Source organism: Stegostoma tigrinum, chromosome 2 (genome assembly GCF_030684315.1).
Source record: "Stegostoma tigrinum isolate sSteTig4 chromosome 2, sSteTig4.hap1, whole genome shotgun sequence".
NCBI lineage: Eukaryota > Metazoa > Chordata > Chondrichthyes > Orectolobiformes > Stegostomatidae > Stegostoma > Stegostoma tigrinum.
The window spans coordinates 69,096,209-69,111,103 of record NC_081355.1 but is presented as its reverse complement, the minus strand read 5'-3'; the positions used below and the strand labels follow the sequence as shown (position 1 = coordinate 69,111,103).

Here is a 14,895-nt window from a genome sequence, read left to right as displayed (position 1 = left end):
GGGTTAACGCAGTGGTGGGATGTGGCATTTCAAGATGCATTTGGGTGACCTTGATCACTTGTGTGAGGCTTCTCAATATTTTGCTGTACTGTGTTGAGATCCTTGGAACTTGGCTGCTGACATTGGAACATCCGTCATCTGCTGTTCCCATTATCTCTGTCATCACTGCCTTTTGGCTGTCTGTCTCCAACATCCATCGAGATGAGACATCTGTATCCCTCTTCACCATGACACTGCAGCAGCCAAAAATATTTGAGTCGATGCTTTCTCATCTTAAATCATTCCTCAGTATTCCTAAGAATAATTCATTTTTTGCATCATTTTCTGTCCCTGTTCTTGCTGTAATGCACCTCCAGTTTGAGGTGTGAACTCTCTTTAAGCAGTGAAGTCGGTAATGCTTAGAAATTAAAATGTTGGCACACTTGTTGATTTCGTGCAGCAAATGTAACGTGTGGTTAGCGTTGGCTGGATCTGGAAATCATTTATATTGGGCTGGCAGCACAAAATTGGGGGTAATCCAATTCAGTTCCTGTTGTGTTTTATTCATTTTGTCACCATTCACTGTGCATCTTAATTACATGAATATCATATTTTAATAAAAATATGGGCTGAATGTAATGTTGTGACACATTAAATCCGGAGTATTTATTTATGACTAAGTTATTTGTACTGGAAGAAATTAATCTCATGATTAAAAAAAATTGTAAATATTGTGGCACATGATGATGATAATCATCACATCATATTCAGATAGATGATTACATCCAAGATTCCATTTTACACCGACCCTTTACAATATTGGCTTCTGAATGTTATGGTTTATGAAGAAGAAAATAACTAAGTAAACTTGTTTGTGTCAGTACTTAAGTTAAGAAAAGCCTTATTGTTGCATGCAGTCCTGCAAAATACCAACAAGAGCTGCTGGGAAATCTTGAGGCACAACTTACTGTGAATCTAAAGTGACCGTCATGACATCACAGTGGTATTCTTATTTTTGAAATTTTCCAGTTTCTCCCTTCTTCCCTTCGACAGAAATGAAGAAGTGATAGATTTCCACTTGTCACCAATGTACTGATGATTGATTTTCCATGTGCACATATTGATATTTAAATTTTGTACATTGTAAGCATTTCCATTACACATCAGCACTATTTCCTAAATCATGATTGCTTAGTCACACTTGATACGTTGATAAGATGTCAAGATTTCAGTGTATTCTGTAAAGATATTGTTTAAGAACCTCGGGGGGAAGCGCAAAAACTATTGCAGGACACGTTGCTACAAGAATTTTAACTGAGCTGACCACGGATATTTCAATATCTTTTAGTTGCCTGGGTAAATCTGCTGGAACTCTAAATCTCGTCCAGCTGGAGCCTCATGTTGCAACACAGAAAGGCTTACTATTTACTGCAGTTAATGAGGGTGATTATGAAGAAGATTGAGTGAGATTGAGCCATTAGCCACATTAACCCTGCAACTGCATGGCTACCCTCTGTCTTTGGTTTCAAAAACTATTGCACCATTGATGTCTCATAACAGCAATGGTTTATATTTATAAAGATTAATTTATATAGTGCCTTCATCATAACAAATGTCCCAAGACACATCTCAGGAGCATTTTTAACAAAACTACAACACTGAACGACGTGAGATGTTATTTGGATTTGGGCAAAGAGATGTTTTTCAAGGAACATAAAAGAGGAAATAAGTTAGAGAGGCAAAGTGGTCCAAGGAGAGTATTCTAGCAATTGAGTAGTTAAAAGTATGGTTACCATTGATGGAGATATTAAACTTGAGGATGTGCAGTGTTGTGACATGGTGATGCCAACCACTGCCAGCTTGTGGTTGGATAATTTTCTGCCACCATCCTCTTTCCTTGACTCGGGCTAAGGACCAACTTAGTTAACAGTGATTTTGGGAAAAACACTAGTGAGCCTTAATGAAAAGGAGGTTTTTGTGTTTAGGCAAGGAGTAGTCTGACAGCAATTGAATATAATGTTATATTAGTGAATTAAATATTGCTCCAAAGCCTGTAAAGAGACTTGAAGATAACAGATCTAGCCCTCTTTGAGATCCTAACATGTTTGTATTTCTCCCTACAAGCTCGTAAAACATCATGAGATTAGGTACAGCATAATGCAGCCATCTCAGCCTGTTATGTGCTGCAAATTTATAGCTTTCCTCTTGTACAACAGGGATTTTTTATTTTACTCATGAAGGTCTGATGTCTGTTTGTTTCTCCAGGCAGTGATGTCCCATGGTTGAGATAATTTACCCAAAACACAACCAACCTCCCTCAGCTCTCGTCGATATTAGTTTTACTTGGATTTCCTAATGTCATACTTGCTGTACAAATGCCACCTCTATGTTAAGAAGTCACTCTAGCCTCACCACTGAGGTACAGCTCTTTTGCCCATAATTGGACTAAGACTGTAATGAAGTCAGGAGCTAAGTGGTTTTGATGGAACCTTTTCTATCACTTTTCTGATTATTGAAAGTAGGCTGATTCAACAGCAATTGACTGGAGTTGATTTATCCTGCTTTTTCACATAGGATGTAGCTGACCAATTTTCCACATTGCTGGGTAGGTGTGAGTGTTGTAGTTATATTTGAATAGCTTGGTTAGGAGTGCACGTAGTTCTGGGACACAAGTTTTTAGTACTATTTTGGAATAAGTCATCTTGTTGCAGCTCTATAAAACTTTGGTTAGACCGCACTTGGAATACTGCGTCCAGTTCTGGTCGCCCTATTATAGGAAAGATGTGGATGCTTTGGAGAGGGTTCAGAGGAGGTTTACCAGGATGCTGCCTGGACTGGAGGGCTTATCTTATGAAGAGAGGTTGACTGAGCTCGGTCTCTTTTCATTGGAGAAAAGGAGGAGGAGAGGGGACCTAATTGAGGTATACAAGATAATGAGAGGCATAGATAGAGTTGATAGCCAGAGACTATTTCCCAGGGCAGAAATGGCTAACATGAGGGGTCATAGTTTTAAGCTGGTTGGAGGAAAGTATAGAGGGGATGTCAGAGGCGGGTTCTTTACACAGAGAGTTGTGAGAGCATGGAATGCGTTGCCAGCAGCAGTTGTGGAAGCGAGGTCATTGGGGTCATTTAAGAGACTGCTGGACATGCATATGGTCACAGAAATTTGAGGGTGCATACATGAGGATCAATGGTCAGCACAACATTGTGGGCTGAAGGGCCTGTTCTGTGCTGTACTGTTCTATGTTCTATGTTCTATGACCATAGCACATTCAGTACAGTGTCTTCAGCATTTTTTTTGATGCCACGTGTAGTAAATCGATTTGTTTGAAGATTGACTGATGGAGGGACCTCGGTGAGAGGTTGATTATCCATTCAGTACTCCTGACTGAAGATGAATATGGATGATTTATCTTGCACTGATATATTAAGCTTCCCCACTGTTGATGATGGGGATATTCGTGGAACAAATCTCTTCCATCTCCTGTCAGTTGTTGAACTGTCTGCCACGATTCACGACTGCATGTAGTTTACACTATTTGCATGCACATCGTCCTAGGCTACAGTTTCACCAAGTTGATAACACATTAGTAAGTTGAACATTGCTGCAAAGACGCTAAGAAAAGTCTTTGAGAACTTGTAATGTTCTTCTTGACATCATCAGATTCGGCAGACCTTACTGGAATCTTCAACTTTAACACTTTTTGAAGCATTACCTTATACAAATCAAGGCAAGAATTATAACAGCACTGGTTGGAAGCAAGAGATAATTGAGTTAGGAACAGGTGGGACAGTGAAAGGCTTTATAAAAGCAAAATGAGAATTTTTAAATCATGAAATTGCTTGACCAGGAGCCAAAGTAGGTCATTGAGGTAATATGGGAAAGGGATTTGCTGCAAGGTAAGACACAAGCAGCAGAGAATTGTAGGTTATGTCAGTTTTACACAGGATAGAATATGGGAGGCAAACCCAGACTGCACTGGAATAGTTGAGTCCAGAGGAAACGAAAGCTTCAGGAGCAGATCGGTTGGGATGGAAGTGAATTTGGGTCAGAGTTATGAAGTGGAAAAAGGTTATCTTCAAGGTCATGAGTCCAAGGTAGCAAACTCAGCTTGAATTCCAAGGCTGTGAACAGGGGATTTAATCTCAGTATATTAGCCAGAGAAGGGGATGGCATCAGCAGTGTTATGACTGAGTTAGGAATGGTGAACTGACACCTCTCTTCATACTACTCCTGAGTGCGCTACAGTGCAGTTTGAGTTTATAGGAGGTCATTATTACCAATTCAATAAATGTATACTTCACTGTCAATTGCTTGGTGTAAGATTCAGACTGCCACATTCCTTAAATTAACAAGTAAAGAATGACATACTCAGAAATTTTCACTCACCTCAAAGACAATGGAATTATAAACAAAATCCTCAACATGTACAAATATTTCTAGCTTCAGTTAGGACAAAAGCAAAAAACATGTTTCCTGTAAGCATGCACATACTCTGTTTCATATCACATGTGAAAATTTGGTCAACTAACAAGTGAGGAAAGAGGATCGCTGATGAGTTGTTCAGAGATGTGCTACCAGCTTTAGGGGCATTTTTCATGCATTATCTGCTGGTGATGGAGTTTCTTACTCAGGCAGTTGTGCTACAGTTGGGATTGGATCAATCTCTTATTCTTTTGAATATGGTAAGGTTGAATTTAGAATTGTCCTGTTAGAACTCTTGATTTACAGCAATGAAATCTTCACATGGGCCTTCAAACGGACAGCTTAGCCCTGAGAGATCTTTCAAAGAAAGCAAGAAGAAATAGGTTACTTCTGTTTTCATTCCATCTGGTGGCAGCCTTTCTTTACAATTGTTTATTATTTCAAAACCCCGCGGCTTTTTTTGCATCCTAAAACTTGGGTTACATGATCTTTGTCTTGGCAAACTCAGTCGTGCAACATCCAATTTGACTTCTTCACAAGTGCAACATCTCAGCTATTGTCAGCCTGTTTCCTTTCACTTTGACAAAAACAGAAATCGCTGGAAAAGCTCAGCAGATCTGCTTGCATCTGTGGAGAGAAATCAGAATTAATATTTTAGGTCAAACGACCCTTCCTCAAAACTATTCTAAGTAATTCTTCTTTGAAGTGTTCTTCTGAAAAATTCCAGCTAGATTGAGCTGATGGTATAATAGCTTAATATTTTCAGTAACACTTCTCCTTAACAAGTTCTGACAGCATCTGTGGACAGAAATGAGTTAATGTTTTGGGTCCAAGGACCCTCCCTCAGAACTCTAGGAATGGAGTTTGAAATGGGACTGGAAAACACAGCTTCAGTATTCCCCATATTTCTTTAGAAAAAAATTCTAGTCATTCAGCATTGGATTTTGGGTAAACAATCTAATATTTCAGCAATGGTGGAGTTGAGAAAGCAGGCAATGAGGTAGCTGTAATTGTACATATTAAACCTAATATTACTATTGGATGATGTTACTCAGGTGTAGCACATAGATGATTAAAAAGTGGGGAGCAGAGTAACTCCTTAGGATATGCTATTGATGGAGGAGCAGAAAGAAAAGACATTGCAGTGATTCTCTGGCTACCACTAAATAGCTAAGAATAAAACCAGGTGAGTATCAAAACCTGCAGATAGGCTAAGATCGACAATGGGGAAAGGTTCATCTTTGTCACAGTCACATAGGATGATGTGATTGGATCTTCCTCTGGCGAGATCTGTGGTTTTTTTTACCTTTTGTTCATGGTATGTGGGTATCGCAGGCAAGACCAACATTTATTGCCTATTTCTGAAATCCTGTGTTGAGATAATGGTGAGTCATCCCCTTGAACCAGCGTAGTCCTTGTCATACAGGCATGTCAATAGGGAAGGAGTCCCAAGATTTAACTCTGGGACAGTAAAGATGTAGCAACATAGTCCAACGTGTTAGAACAGCAACCAGCTTAGAGTTGAACTTGGTGACTGGGTCTGAATATCACACATTTCTGTGTAATTTCTCAATGCAACAATGCTGCCAATTGAACACAAACCATGCACAGAGTTCAGACAGCCCCTGGCCAAGGAAAACTGGAGATTACAAACCAACAAATACTTTCTAATCACAACCTTGTGGTTTAAGTTGGTCATAAATATAGTTTTTGTGTGTAATCTTTGGATAATTTCATTACTTCCACGATACTGTTCTCTCTACCGATAACATTTTAATATTGTTTAGATAAATTCCATAAATCTTTCTTAGTTAACATTTTAATTCTTCTTCAGCTCACTTATACTACATAGCTCTCACTATACATATCTTCCCCCAACACCACTGTTCTCTGATAACATCTTTGTAAATTCTAATATAAAACAAAAGTTTCCCTCATGTGAACTTATGCGTTTCTTTTCCATCCTCCATGTTCTGATTGAGAACATCTGAGTTCTTTCTTTCACGTAGTTTTATTCTTCTTCTAAGTGACTTGCTTATTCATTGGAGATTCAGTATTGCACAATTAAGCCAGAACTTCTGATCTGCAGAAAACTCACAATCATTGTTCTGTGAAAATTCCATTCTGCCTTACTTGGGACAAATTACTAAAACCTAAAACCATTTTGTCTTTTCTTTTAGACTCCACAAAGAAACTTAAAGATGTTCTAGAAGAATTCCATGGATCTGGTGTACTCGTGAAATATAACCCGGAGCAGGTATTTTAGATTCCATTTCATCTTAATGTTGAATATTTTAAGAGAAACTTCATGGACTCATGTTCTGTCTTCCCATTTCCATCGAGAATTAAATATCAGAACACTGAGAGGAAATAAACACATGCATTCTAGTTTCTTTTATGCCTCAGGATATAGGTAATGTATCATTTTCCCATTTATAATTGCAAGTGCTTTTATGTTTGACTTTATACAACTAATTAACTGTTTGGATACTTTAGATGGTATTCAGTCAACTGTTCTGTCTGGAACTGATTCAACATTTAGGACAGTCCGAGTAGGTATGACAGGTTCACTTCTCTGAAAGGTATCAGTGATCACGTCGGGTTTTTGCTCCAAGTCATCAGTTTTCATGGTCATTTTCTCTAGTGCTGGATTGTAAATTATAAGATTTATTGACATGTATTTTGCAACTTGAGGTAACGGTGACACTATATTTTATGTGTCTGTGAGTTAGCACACTTACTGTTAATTGGAGTCATTTTTTTCTTGACTGTTCTTTCTGCAGAATCTTGACTGCATCCTTGATTCTAAAATTCATGCTTGTTGATGTCCTTGTCATTCCTTATTAATGGATTTTTTTATGAAATGTCTCTTCAGAAAAGTACACGCAGGCACCATATGGATATATCAGTGCTTTTGCAGTATAAATATGTCTTCAGTCTATACTCAGTCTGTCAGTCAATAGCATGGTAAACATTCAGTACCACGTTACCCCTCAGTTAAAAAGTAGCTGTAGTCAAGATGCCAAGCAATATGATGACAGAATCTTGCTGCGTTTCAATTTGGTTGACTAATATCGATCAGAATAATCATAGCTCATGTCGTTTCAAAGATGTCATTTTAGATCACACTGCAGAATGGATCAGGAAAGGACGTGATGAATTTGCAATAGATTGTTCATCATATCTTTCAAAAGTGCGCACTTCTCTTGCAATGTTTAGACAAGGTTTTTGAAATAAACATTTGTCAGTGCTATATAGCATTATCAATTCCCAGTTTTCAAATGTACACCAATATTTGAATTGATGACAATAGACAGTAGGTGCAAGAGTAGGCCATTCAGCCCTTCGAGCCAGCACCACCATTCATTACGATCATGGCTGATCATCCACAATCAGTATCCTGTTCCTGCCTTATCCCCATAACCCTTGATTCCACTGTCTTTAAGAGCTCTATCCATCTCTTTCTTGAAAGTATCCTGAGACTTGGCCTCCACTGTCTTCTGGGGCAGAGCATTCCATATATCCACCACTCTCTGGGTGAAGAAGTTTTTCCTCAACTCTGTTCTAAATGGCCTACCCCTTATTTTTAAAGTGTGTCCTCTGGTTCTGGACTCCCCCATCAGCAGAAACATGTTTGCTGTCTCCCCAGTGTCCAATCCCTTAATAATCTTATACGTCTCAATCAGATCTTCTCTCATCCTTTTAAACTCAACTGTATACAAGCCCAGTGGCAAAATCTTTCAGCATATGATAGTCCTGCCATTTCGGGAATTGACTTCGTGAACCAATGCTGCACTCCCTCAATAGCAAGAATGTCCTTCCTCAAATTTGGAGACTAGAACTGCACACAGTACTCTCGGTGCGGTCTCACCAGGGCCCTGTACAGCTGCAGAAGGACCTCTTTGCTCCTATACGCAATTCCTCTTGTTATGAAGGCCAGCATGCCATTAGCTTTCTTCACTGCCTGCTGTACCTGCATGCTTGCTTTCATTGACTGATGTACAACAACACCTAGATCTCGTTGTACTTCCCCTTTAGCATATGATGGATCCATGTTAGAGAGTGATGAAACAATATAACATAAAATAAATAATGAAATAATCATTATTGGAATCAAAACAGCACTTCACATGATTTAGAGTGGCAGTGAAGTACACCAGTGATAATGGGAACTGCAGATGCTGGAGAATCCAAGTGCTCCTGAGATGCTGCTTGGCCTGCTGTGTTCATCCACCTCCACACTTTGTTCTACTGAAGTATACCGAGCAGATTTTAAGGTGATTGCATGAATTAAATGTTAGATCATGGGAACCTATCATTTGATCCAGCAACTCTGCAGAAACATTTTTATCTGACAGTTACCATGATTTTTAAATGCCATATCCTTTGGTATTCAGGAACAAAAACAAATTTGCTGGAAAAACTCAGCAGGTCTGGCAGCATCTATGTCAGAAAAAAAAAACAGAGCTAACGTTTTGGGTATGATGACCCTTCCTCAGAACGGGTCTTTCACATTCATTTCTTTAACAAACTACTCGACTTCTTTCACAACAACGTGTGTTAGAACATAGAACGTAGAAAAGTACAGCACAGTACAGGCCCTTCAGCCCACGATGTTGTGCCGTGGAATAATCCTAATCCAAAAATAAAATAACCTAACCTACATTCCCCTCAATTCACTGCTGTTCATGTGCATGTCTAGCAGTCGCTTAAATGTCACTAATGACTCTGCTTCCACGATTTCCACTGGCAAAGTATTCCATGCGCTCACAGCTCTCTGGGTGAAGAACCTCCCTCTGATGTCTCCTCTATACCTTCCTCCGAATACCTTAAAACTATGACCCCCTCATGGCAGTCAATCCTGCCCTGGGGAAAAGTCTCTAGCTATTGACTCTATCCATGCCTCTCATTACCTTGTACACCTCGATTAGGTCACCTCTCTTCCTCCTTCTCTCCAGAGAGAAAAGTCCGAGCTCAGTCAACTTCTCCTCATAAGACAAGCCCTCCAGTCCAGGCAGCATCCTTGTAAACCTCCTTTGCACCCTCTCCAAAGCCTCCACATCTTTCTTATAATAGGGCGACCAGAACTGAACACAATATTCCAAGTGTCGTCTCACCAGGGTTTTGTAGAGCTGCAGCATAACCTCGCGGCTCTTAAACTCGATCCCCCTGTTATTGAAAGTCAAAACACCATATGCTTTCTTAACAACCTTATCCACTTGGGTGGCAACTTTGAGGGAGCTATGCACTTGAACACCGAGATCCCGCTGTTCCTCCACACTGCCGAGAATTCTGCCTTTAATCCTATATTCAGCCTTTAAGTTCGACCTTCCAAAATGCATCACTTCACATTTATCCAGGTTGAACTCCATCTGCCATTTCTTGGCCCAGCTCTGTATTCTGTCAATGTTTCGCTGAAGCCTGCAATGGTCCTCGATACTATCAACAGCACCTCCAACCTTTGTGTCATCAGCAAACATACTAACCCACCCCTCAACCTCCTCATCCAAGTCATTTATAAAAAGTAAAAAGAACAGAGGCCCAAGAACAGAGACCTGCGGGACACCACTCAGCACTGACCTCCAGGCAGAATACTTACCATCTACAACCACTCTCCGCCTCCTGTCAGCCAACCAATTCTGAATCCAGACAGACAAATCCCCCTGTATCCCATGCCTCCTGACTTTATGAATGAGCCTGCGTGGGGAACCTTATCACATGCCTTGCTGAAGTCCATGTACACCACATCCACTGCTCGACCCTTGTCAACCTGTCTCGTGACCTCCTCAAAGAACTCAATAAGATTTGTGAGGCATGACCTGCCCCTCACAAAGACATGCTGACTCCCTTTAATCATGCTCTGCTTTTCCAAATAATCATAAATTCTATCCCTCAGAATTCTTTCCAAAACATTGCTGACCACAGACGTAAGACTGACTGGTCTGTAATTTCCAGAGATTTCCCTATTACCTTTCTTGAAAAGAGGAACAACATTTGCCTCCCTCCAATCTTCCGGTACAACTCCCGTGGAGAGTGAGTAAGCAAAGATCTTCGCCAACGACTTAGCAACCTCCTTTCTCGCTTCCTGGAGCAGCCTAGGATAAATCTGGTCTGGCCCTGGGGATTTATCAATCTTAATGTTTGCCAAAATTTCCAACACATCAATTTCCTCAATCTTGATCTGTTCAAGCCAGTTTTCCTGCTCCTCAAAGTTTTCATTCATAACAAGGTCCCTTTCCTTCGTGAATACCGAAGCAAAAAACTCATTTAGGGCTTCCCCTACCAGCTCAGACTCCACGCACAAGTTCCCTATGCTATCCCTGATCGGCCCTACCTTCTCCCAGATCATTCTCTTATTCCTCACATATGAGTAAAATGCCTTCGGGTTCTCCCCAATCCTTCCTGCCAAGCCTTTTTCGTGCTCCCTCCTAGCCCTCCTCTGTTCACTTTTGAGCTCCTTCCAAGCAAGCCTGTAATCCTCTAAGGCTGTGCTAGACCCTTGCTTCCTCCACCTTATGTAAGCTGCCTTTTTCTTTTTGATGAGAAGCACCTCTGTTCCCGTCATCCAAGGCTCCTTAATCTTAGCCCTTCTTACCTGTCTCAGAGGAACAAATTTATACATCACTCGCAACAACTGCTCCTTAAACAGTCTCCACATGCCTGTTGTGCCCTTTCTGTGGAACAATTGCTCCCAATCTGTACTTCCCACCTCCTGCCTGATAGCGTCATAGTTTCCTTTTCCCCAGTTAAATATCTTCCCCTGGTAACTGCTCCATTCTCTCTCCATGGCTATGGTAAATGTGAGGCTGTTGTGGTCACTGTCGCCAAAGTGTTCTCCCACCACGAGATCTGACACCTGCCCTGGCTCATTGCCGAGCACCAAATCCAAAATGGCCTCCCCCCTCGTTGGCCTGTCCGCATACTGAGTGAGGAAACCCTCCTGAACACACCTGACAAAAACAGCTCCATCCAAACCATCTACACTAAGGAGGTTCCAATCAATATTGGGAAAGTTGAAGTCACCCATAACAACAACTCTGTTACGTTTGCACTTTTCAACAATCTGCGGCCTATGAGTTCTTCGATGTCCCTACTGCTATTTGGGGGTCTGTAGAAAACCCCCATTGAGGTGACTGCTCCCTTGCTGTTCCTAACTTGCACCCGTACTGACTCAGTTGATAAACCTTCCTCGGCAACCTCAGCCCGTACCACCTCAGTAGATGAGTCCTCATTAAAATCTCTTTCAGCCACCGTTATACTGTCCTTGACCAACAAAGCCACACCTCCCCCTCTTTTACCATCTTCCCTGACCTTAATGAAAGATCTAAACCCTGGAACCTGCAACATCCATTCCTGACCCTGCTCTATCCATGTCTCTGAAATGGCCCCAACATTGAAGTCCCAGGTACCTATCCAAGCTGCAAGCTCACCTACCTTATTTCAGATACTCCTGGCGTTAAAGTAGACACACTTCAATCCAGCTTTCTGTCTGCCAGCACACTCCTGTGACAGTGAAGTCCTGTCCATGTCCTCCCTACGCTCATCCTCCTGTGTACTAGGACTACATCTCTGTTTCCCATCCCCCTTCTGAGCTAGTTTAAATCCACTCGAATAGCACTAGCAAATTTCCCACCCAGGATGTTCGTGCCCCTCTGGTTCAAGTGGAGACCGTCCTGTTTGTAGAGGTCCCACCTTCCCCAGACTGAGCCCCAATTGCCCATGTACCTGGAGCCCTCCCTCCTGCACCATCCCTGCAGCCACGTGTTCAGCTGAAATCTCTCCCTGTTCTTTGCCTCGCTATCACATGGCACAGGTAACAAACCAGAGATAACCACTCTGTTTGTGTTGTACAACAATTTGTGTACTTGGCTTGAAAACAAGTTGTCGCAAGGAATCCCAGAACCTTAACTTGCCTTTCTGTGAATTTTGAGCCATACCACCATGTTCGGCATCATGGTGGGTTGAGGGTAGAAACTGTGATTAAAGGAAAGGGATTTGTCATGCTATATGCAATCAGCCCATTGTATTGCACTCCATTGTTTTGATGACCATGCTGAAGTTGAGAGTAACAAGGTTTAGATTCCCTACAGGGTGGAAACAGGCCCTTCAGCCCAACAAGTCCACACCGCCCCTTGAAGCATCCCACCCAGACCCATGCCCCCATAACCCACACATCCCTGAACAGAACGGGCAATTAGCATGGCCAATCCACCTAACCTGCACTTCGTTGGGCTGTGGGAAGAAACCGGAGCACCCAGAGGAAACACACGCAGACATGGGGAGAATGTGCAAACGACACACAGATGGTCGCCCGAGGTGGGAATCGAACCCAGGTCCCTGGTGCTGTGAGGCTGCAGTGCTAACCACTGAATCGGATAACTAAGAATTAGAGATTTGATCAATAAAGAGTGGAGCTGGAGGAATGCAGCAGGTCAGTCAGCATCAGAGGAACAGGAAAGTCGACATTTCGGGCCTAGACCCTTCATCAGGACTGGGCAGGGGGAAGAGAGCTGGGAAATAAATAGGGGGAGGAGGGATGGGGTTAGGGGAAGGTACGTGAGATGGCGATAGGTGGATGCAGGTAGTGAGAAATTTGGGGTGAATGGGTGGTGAAGGAGATGGATAGTTAGTGTCAGGTCAAGGAGGTGGGGATGAGAGGGAGTGTTGGACATGGGATGTGGCCGGGGATTGGGAGATTTTGAAACTGGTGAATTCTATGTTGAGGCCATGAGACTGTAAGCTCCCGAGGTGGAATATGATGTAGAGAGGATGTAGAGAAGGCCACATTGGGAGCAGTAGATACTGTAGACCAGGTTGGCGAATGTACAGGTCAGATTTGGGAAAGTGGAGAATGGTGGGCTGGATATGATGGGGTGTTGTGTGAGGGCCGGGGGACTCTGTCTTTATTTTTGTTGGAGGCAAGTGGTTTGAGGGGAAAAGTGCGGGAAACGCAAAAGATGCGGTTGAGTGCAGTTTTGATAAATGGCAGGGGTGGGATATTGCGATCCTTGAAGTAGGAGGACATTTGGTATGTCTGGGATTGGAAGGTCCTATACTGAGAGCAGATGCAGTGGAGGCAGAGGAATTGGGAGTGAGGGATTGCATTCTTGCAGGGAGGTGGATGAGAGGAGGTGTAGTCAAGGTAGCTGTGGGAGTCAGTGGGTTTGAAATAGATATCGGTGCTGACACCATTAGTAGATGTGGAGACTGAGAGGTGCGGGAAGGGGAGTGTGGTATTGGAGATGGCCCAAGTGAATTTGAGGTTGGGGTGACGTGTGTTCGTGAAGTTGAAGATGTGATCAAGCTCCTGATGGGAGCACGAGGCAGCACTGATACAGTCATCGATGTGGCAGAGGAAGAGGTGGGGGTTGGTGCCTGTGTAACAGTGGAAGAGGGATTGTTCCACATTTCCTATGAAGAGGCAGGCATAGCTTGGGTCCTTATGGGTTCCAATGGCCACCCCTTTGGTTTGTAGGAAGTGGGAGGAGTTAAGGAAAAGTTGTTGAGAATAAGGATAAGTTCCATTAAGCGGATAAGGGTGTTGGTGGAAGGGGACTGGTCAGGCCTGCAGGAGAGTAAGAACCAGAGGGCTTTTAGGCCATCTGCTTGAGGGATACAAGTGTATAGGTATTGGACATCCATTGTGAAGAAGAGGTGTTGGGGGCCAGGGAACTGGAAGTCTTGGAGGAGATGAAGTGTGTGGGTAGTGTCCCAAACGTGGGTGGGGAATTCCTCGACTGGGGGGAAAGACAGAGTCAAGGTAAGTGGAGACAAGTTCAGTGGGGCAGGAGCAGGCAGAGACACTGGGTTGACCAAAGCAGTCAGGTTTGTGGGTTTTGGGAAGGAGATAGAAACAGGTGGTGTGGCGTTGGGGAGTGATGTACTTGGAGTCTGTGGAGGGTTTGGAGACAGCCAAGAGTAAGGAAGAGAGCATGTCGGTAGAATGTAAAAATAAGAAGAAAAATGAATAGGAAGATAGAGGAAAGGGAAGGCAATGCATAAAAAATAGCAGAGGATTGTGGGTCAGGAGGAGCAAACACCATAATACTGGATTTTGTAAATTCATAGATATTATGATCTTTGCAAAACAATGCAAGAGAAACGGAAAGGAGAAGCTGAGGAGTATAGAGCTTGAGCTGTCTGGTTGCCCAGTCGATATGAACTACGCAGTTTCACAATGCATTGACTGAATTAAACTAATAAAGTACAAGGTGGAATTTGATAACTGTTCCACAACTATGTTTCCACTGATGCTCAGTCTGAAAATCCGCAATCATGTTTAAAATCAAAATCACTCTTTTGGAAAGGCCTGCAGTGTAAAGTTTAAAAGCGCAGGCTGTAATTGCCACTGTGTGTGGGTTTTACACGTACTTTGTCTTCTGTTAAGTAAAAGAAGGAGGCGGTCATCAAATGAACGATCAGACCAGCATGATTGCTGGAAACCAATACTGCCGAAAAGCAATTGGGAGACATCAAAAGCAAAGGGATGC

The 14,895-nt window shown here is 42.5% G+C and overlaps 1 protein-coding gene across 4 annotated transcripts in view; it reads left to right on the top strand.

Moving 5' to 3' along the window:
* Positions 1-14,895, top strand: part of dgkb (diacylglycerol kinase, beta) — a 752,355-nt gene that overhangs the window by 93,852 nt on the left and 643,608 nt on the right. For all 4 annotated transcript variants that reach the window (XM_048520589.2, XM_048520551.2, XM_048520559.2 and 1 more), the window contains exon 3: positions 6,586-6,662. In XM_048520589.2, coding sequence (XP_048376546.1) covers positions 6,586-6,662 — 77 coding nt within the window. The remainder of the gene's footprint in view (positions 1-6,585; positions 6,663-14,895) is intronic.